The sequence below is a fragment of the Papio anubis genome, chromosome 11 (assembly GCF_008728515.1).
Source record: "Papio anubis isolate 15944 chromosome 11, Panubis1.0, whole genome shotgun sequence".
Taxonomy (NCBI): Eukaryota; Metazoa; Chordata; class Mammalia; order Primates; family Cercopithecidae; genus Papio; species Papio anubis.
This window is the reverse complement of record NC_044986.1, coordinates 98,917,397-98,924,848: the sequence shown is the minus strand read 5'-3', so window position 1 is coordinate 98,924,848 and position 7,452 is coordinate 98,917,397. Positions and strand designations below refer to the sequence as shown.

Below are 7,452 nucleotides of genomic sequence, written 5' to 3'. Positions count from 1 at the left end.
GTTGGGGCGGAGCTAGACCTCATAAAGAAGCCAACGAAGTCACACACAGCTCTCCCCACCTGCGCTTGCGCAGGGGAGGAACACGCAGTCCGGAAAAACGCCGGGGATTCTGGGTTGCGCAGCCGTGGAGCTACCTCAAGGCGGAACTGGGGCGTCCAGGGCTTCGGCAGCCTGAACACCCGGTGTGAAAGGAAGGTGGCAGCCGTGGAGCGATGCGCATGCGCAGCAGCTCACTCTGCTGAAGGGCTGAGAGGCGCACCGGGGCGGCCAGCTGGGGTCGGAGCGGAGCGGGGTCAGGATGGACGAGGACGTGCTGACGACCCTGAAGATCCTCATCATCGGCGAGAGTGGGGTGGGCAAGTCCAGGTGAGGCGGGCGTGCGGGTCGTGACGAGGGTGACTGGGCTCTTTCTGTCCCGGTGGCTGCTGTCTCCTGGGCCGCGACGGGAACTGTAAACTGCGGCGGCGGGCGCGGGCCGGGCTCGGGCCGGCTCCACTTGCGCCCTCCTCGGCCTCTGGGCTGCGCTCTCCCGCGGCTTCTCCTCCCCTCGCCCCACCCGCGCGGCTGGTTCCCGGCCTCTGCCAGGCCCAAGTTCTCTGAGTCGCTCTCCCTCCTGTGGCGCCGAGAAAACACCATTCGGAGGGCCGCCGCTCCGCCGGCCGGTTTGCTGCGCGGAGCTCAGGGCGTGGCGGGCTGGTTTGGGCCCGAATCTGGCCGGGGGGCGCCTTGCCTCGAACTCTTCGGGGTTCAGGCTGCCTGTCACCCCGAGACCCGGGAGACATAACTTTCCCACTTGAGGGTTTCTGTGGGGCCTTCTCTAAATACATAATGTCCTCGGGAAGTTTCGTGACGCCTTAGGTCCCATTCCTGGCCTGTTTGGGCGCAGCTTAATGTCGCTTCTTTTACTTTTTTATTAGTCGGCTGTGGAAGAACTCCTGGATCTTGTGACTGCTGGAAAATTTCGCTTTAGTGTAAGGTCTGAGTGCTTCAGCCGTGGGTCACCTTTGAAAATAAAATGTAGTTGTTATTTCTCATTTTCCCACATCCTATGGAGACAGAAGATTAGTGTTGTCTTTTCATTTTTGACTTTTTTCCTTGGGGAAAATAATATTGACAGTGGAGTTGAGTATAAGGTAAGACATGGATCTAGGTGGATGTTGCTAGAGGGTTGTGATTTCATCCAGGTCTTGGAACAGAGTTCTCCAGGTGATGTCATTCTTGCCTTCTGATTATGAGTAGGTTATGTTCAAGGCCGTCCTGATCCTTAAACCGCATTTACACTCCGGGGGCTGTAATCAGTTTCATATTTTAGCTATACCTTCTGATACACATATCTTTCAAATGATTTTTTATATTTCATAAATTGAAGTAGCCTTCATTCTACAAGCTAGAATGAAAGCTCTCCTCAAATAACTTGTAAAAGTCACTTCGTAAAGTCTTACTTTTTAAAAGCTTCTTCAGAATGTGAAAACTTATGTAATATATTCTGATATTATTTATTTATTTATTTATTGAGACGGAGTCTCGCTCTATTGCCAGGCTGGAGTGCAGTGGCGCCATCTCGGGTCACTGCAGCCTCCGCCTCCTGGGTTCAAGCGATTCTGGACTATAGGCCTCCCCAGTAGCTTGGACTACAGGCGGGCACCATTATGCCTAGTTAACTTTTGTACTTTTCGTAGAGATGGATTTTCACCATGTTGGCCAGGCTATGGTCTCGATCTTGACCTTGTGATCCGCCCACCTCGGCCTCCCAAAGTGCTAGGATTACTGGCATGAGCCACCAGTTTGACAACACGTTTTCATAGTGTTCCTCATGTAATGTACTCTGTGTCTACTGGAATGAAGGATTTGCACATACCAAGGAATAGAATAATGAAATACTATGAATTAGCAAACCAGCATGATTTGTCTGTGTGTGTGTAAAAGGGATGAGTAAAATTATTTACGTGATCATCTATTATTACACATGCATATTTGAGGGTTAAAAAGTTAATGTAAACATTGTCTTAATAGGAATTTCATAGCCTTGTGATCTTTCTTTTTCTTTTCTCCTTTTTTCCTTGAGACATGGTTCTCATTTAAGTTCAGTCATATGAAATGAGTGTTTTTGAAGTCGAGAATGGTTGACTGTCATTTCATGTAGTTCAACCCAATACATGGTCTGTTAGCACTTTTTCTAAATGTATTGCATGGATGACAAGTTAGGGCGTGTTAAAATTTTCTGGAATGTTAACTGGAGTATATAAACAAAACGCCTCTGCTCTACCAGCTGTTTTTTTGAGACAGGGTCTTGTTCTGTCACCTAGACTGGAGTGCAGTGGCATGATCATAGCTCACTGCAGTCTCAATCTCCTGGGCTCAAATGATCCTCCCACCTCAGCCTTCTGAGTAGCTGGACTATAGGCACAAGTCACCATGCCTGACTAGTGTTTTTTATTTTTTATAGAGAGGAGGACTCACTGTGTTGCCCAGGCTGGTCTCGAACTCCTGAGCTCAACAGATTCTCCTGCCTTGACCTCCCAAAGTGCTAGGAACATAGGCATGAGCCACCACAACCGGCCCTACTTCTAAAATTTTTTTCATAGATGGGATTTTCCTATGTTGCCCAGGCTGGTCTCAAGCACACGGGCTCAAGCCAACCTCCTGCCTCATACTCCTAAATTGCTGGGATTACAGACACGAGCAATGACACCCAACCAAGGTTCTCCTTGTAGAGTAAGGCCTGTTAAGTGGATTTATCAGTCTCCCTAGTTCATGTCACCGAAACACATTTACCATGGGCCTAATCTGTTTTAAACTTTTTCCTCAATACGTGGCAATGGATTATCAACTGCTCCCAGCAAGATTTTGACACTTTGTTTCTTTCGTGAAAGGATTACATATAGTGAGAAAGTTGTCTTATTTGTCTAGCTGGATATACATTATTTGCCTATGTGATATGCTATGGAAAGCAATCTTGAACACTTATGTTTCTGGATAAGATGAGAATAAATGACTCTACCAAAATAGAAGTCTATGCCTTTTAAAGTGAATTAGTACAAAAACGTTTGTCGTGGATATGATCTTAAAGGATTGTTTTAACCAAGTTGGTTTCTGTTTCATTACAGAGCTGGAGCTAGTGGAAGTGAGATAGCACTTGTGTTGTTGGGGGAAAACAAAGGATATGTTTAATCCGAATTAGTGGATTACTTTCTAGTGTATTTCATAGTGTGAGAGTGTAAAGGGTATGTGATAGTAGTCAGGAGATCACGATTATGAAACTGGGGCTGCCACTTGTGTGACCTTGTGTGTAATACTTGAATGCTGTAGGCCTTCATTTCAAAAGTGAGGGGGTTGGAATAGAAACCTCTCAGACCCTAAATGTATAAGACTAGGATTCTGTGGCTAGGCCTGGTGAGGGAAAGAGTAGCAGAACGTATTGAGAACTGAAAGGGATTAGAGAGACCTATTATCTAAATTGCTGTCCCTCCTATGCCCCTTGCCTTCCCATTTTGTTTTTTTTTTTGGTGAATTTCATTTGTAAATTTAAAAAATGCAGATTAGTCATAATCACACTGTTTATTATAAATTTGGTCGCATCTAAGTGCCATGGCGATAGTTACTCCTTCCATCTCTACTTCTGCATGGGAAACATTTTGCTCTTTTAACTTTGAAAATATGAGTGTGTAAATATACAATACTATAAGAATGGTGCAGTGGCTCATTCTATAATCCTAGCTACTCAGGAGGCTGAGACAGGAGGATCTCTTGAGGCCAGGAGTTCGAGACCAGCTTGGGCAACATAACGAGACCATGCCTCTAAAAAAATAAAAATAAAAAAATAAGCCAGCCGTGGTGATGCACACCTGTCGTGCCAGTTACTTGGGGGTCTAAGGTGGGAGGATTAGTGAGCTGCAGTTGTGCTACTGCATTCCAGCCTGGGTGACAGAGTGAGACCCTGTCTCTAAAAAAAAAAAAAAAAAAAAAAAAGGGTTCTTAATTATTTTGAGATTGTCAGTTCCTCTCAATATCTAATAGAGAAATGAACTCTCTTCCCCTTTCAAAGTCTAATAGAGAAATGGACTCTCTGCCTAGAAAAAGACATACATAGAATTTAGAATACTTTTTGGGCTACCAGGGTACCCCTGTCTAAGATCTGATGTATACCCTGAGCCTGTATTAAAATTTGTTGCTTCACACCATGCCACCAATTCTCTGCCTCTCCTGATGAAGTACTGTTAATAACAAAGGCCTTTTAAGGATTAGCAATTATGAGAGAAAAACCTCTGACTTTGTGTCTGCACATTGCCATGTGTTCAGTAAATAATACCCAATATCATCATTATTGTATTATTATGATATTATTACAACTAGTCTACAAGGTAATGTTAACTTAAGTTTTTGTAGTAATATTTTCTGTGGTGACCACATGTAGATATTATGTATCTTTTCTTAAATTATGGTTAACTGAGTATGTTGGGAGAAAAGAAAAATTTTATAGGTAGTCTTTAAGAGTCTTACTAGTATTGTTACCTACGTTCCAAGTAAGTAAATATAGTCAAGATGTTAGGTGGATAAATCTAGAATTTGACTCTTCTGTTTTACTTTGATTTTGTGATGCTGGTTTTATGGTAAACACAAGAAAACAAAACCAGTAAGGGAGAGTTAATCCTTCAAATATAATTAATGACAGTGGGTTTGGAAACTACCAGGAGGCCATTATATTTTGCAAAAACTCTATGGACAAAACATACCTCTACCAGCAATAATCACAACCTATAGAAAGTCATAAGATTTTTCTATAATTTAGATACCTGATGGCTGTTTCTTTGATTTTATTCATGCAAACAGGTCAATTAGAATAGTCTTATACTTCAGAAGTTAACATGAGGGAAGGTTGAATGACTTTAAAATCAAGGGCTTTAACAAAAGCTTAGATTTCATTTTTGAAGAGCTTCTAATAACTGACACTTCTGCTTCGTAGTAAGTAAAATAATTCTGGAAGATGTAAAATCTTAGAGTACCCTTCTAATCTGGCATCTTTAGCTTTTTATCCCTTTTTATCCCTAGGCGTCTTTATCTTTTATCCCTCCTTTCTGGTTTCTTATCATTTCCTAGGTTTAGTCCTTCGTTCTCTCTTGCCATAACCTTGGCAGTTGTCTTCCGTTGATTTTCTTCTATTTTTTGTTAGTATTAACATTTTAAAACAAAGAGCAGTATTTGTCATAACTTCTTTAAAAGCCTCCAGTAGCCTCCAGTTGCCTACTTGGTTTTATACACTCTACCTGGTGTTTGCCCGAGTCTACCTACTCTGTCGTGTGATCTTTCTTTTTACCTCTCTTTTTACTGTATCTTCTCTTAGGTAGTAGCCATACTGCGTGTTACAGAATGCTCGGCTTTGATATGTTTCTGGTTTTGCTTGAATTCAGAGTGGATTACACAATCAGATTTTTAAAAGCTAGTTTGTTGCATTCTAAGGGACTTTATTTTTTCCCTTTTCATCTATGTCAGTTAAAGCATGACATGCTGTTAGTATCATTTTTCTCAGAAGGACATACCAGAACAGTTAAACAACAACAACAACAACAAAAACCCCCACCTTTTGTACTTGGGGGATTGTGTAGGAGACCGTGGGGAATATATTTAATAGTAAACTACCTTGCTCTTGGGATTTTTGAATTGCCTTTCTAGTAATTTAATTTTTCTGTGTATACCTGCTCTAGTAATTTAATTTTTCTGTGTATACCTGCTCTAAGAGAAGGCCTACATCATTTATTATCTGCATCTAATAATGTGTGACCAAATAGTCATGAACACATTTATCATATGATGAGAAAATTCAGGTTCCCAACCTGTCTTTTTAATATCTCTTTCAGCCTGCTCTTGAGGTTCACAGATGATACATTTGATCCAGAACTTGCAGCAACAATAGGTAAGCCTGTGTTTAAAAATTCTATAGAAATGGCCAGTATTTTCTTGCCTTTGGCCTTTTTAATCTAAATTCTTCTACCTTCTTCTCACCACCCCACTGCCTCCATGTTTGTTGAAATCTTATTTGTCCTTCAAGACTTATTTTGGTATCATTAAATGTCTGAAGCTTTTCTAAATCTTACCAAGAGAAAATAACTTCCTTATCTGTTGTCTCATGGCACTTTATTAAAACTGCTAATGTAATTTTCTGTACACACATTTCTTTCCTATACTTTGGATTGTCTTTTATTTTGTAATATACAACAGTTATATTTGAATACTTATTGTATGCCAGGGAAACTTGGTCTCCGTCGTTATGGACCTAACAGAGTGTGTTAATTTTGTATGTTCAGCATTTGCTACAGTGCTTGACATGTATTCTTATCTTTACGTATATATTGATACTAGTTATTAAGGATTGTTAGGAGCAATGATACTTAAATGCCTTTTAAGGATAAAATTTAGATTGCCTGAAAGTGGTTAGTCACACTAACTTATGAGAATATATGAGAAGATAGAGATAAGTATTTTGGTATCATGTGTTTAGACTGTAGGCAACGTAAAGGGATGAAGAGACCACTTGGAATAGTTGAAAGGTAGCTGAGCTGAGTCAGAGCTAGATAATAGTCTTGGTTGGCTTTGCCTTGAATTATGTGTAATCTTGATGAAGTCACTTGACTTACTAACTTCATCTGTAAATTGGAAGGATTTGGGGAGAGAGAATACTTTTTTTTCCAGCTTTAAAATTTCATGATCTGATGAGGAGAATATAGTAAAGATGATCCTAGCATTATTGTCAGGGAAAATAAAGAGTTTTTTCTTAACTGCCTTTATTTGTTTTCATTTATTGTGTGTCTATTTTTAAAATTTTATTGTGAAACAATTTCAGACCACAGATTTGTAAAAATAGCACAAATAATTCATGTGTATCCTATTAAATTACTCTAAATGTTAATGTTTGTCACATTTGCTTTATCATTCTCTCTCTACATACACACAGTATTCTTTTTTAAAAAAATGAATTGAGAGTAGTTTGTAGACATGATGTCTTCAATGTCTGCATATTTTAATGTGTATTTCTTAAATGAACATAGATACATTTTATTGTCTATTCACAGATTTTATCAGTTGTTCCATTAATGTCTCATATAGCAAAAGACAAATAATTGTTTTGGGTCCAGGATCATATGTTGAATTTAGTTATTTCTCTTTAGTCTCTTTTATTTCATTTAATTAAAGAATTTATTTTTGAGACAAAGTCTTGCTCTGTCGCTCAGGCTGGAGTGCAGTGGCACCATCTCAGCTCAGTGCAACCTCCACTTTCCAGGTTCCAGTGATCCTCCTGCCTCAACCACCTGAGTAGCTGGGACTACAGGCGCATCCCACCATGCCTGGCTAATTTTTCTTTGTATTTTTGGTAGAGACAGGGTTTGCCATGTTGGCCAACCTGGTCTCGAGCTCCTGACCTCAAGTGATCTACCCATCTCAGCCTCCCAAAGTACT

The 7,452-nt window shown here is 40.6% G+C and overlaps 1 protein-coding gene across 2 annotated transcripts in view; it reads left to right on the top strand.

The window, feature by feature from the left end:
- The first annotated feature begins 155 nt into the window (after nucleotides 1–155).
- Nucleotides 156–7,452, top strand: part of RAB18 (RAB18, member RAS oncogene family) — a 38,063-nt gene continuing 30,766 nt past the window's right edge. For both annotated transcript variants that reach the window (XR_002524208.2, XM_003903494.5), the window contains exons 1-2: nucleotides 156–366; nucleotides 5,856–5,911. Coding sequence is in view for 1 of the 2 variants with exons in the window: in XM_003903494.5 (XP_003903543.1) it covers nucleotides 299–366; nucleotides 5,856–5,911 (124 nt within the window). In the remaining variant the exon portion in view is untranslated. The remainder of the gene's footprint in view (nucleotides 367–5,855; nucleotides 5,912–7,452) is intronic.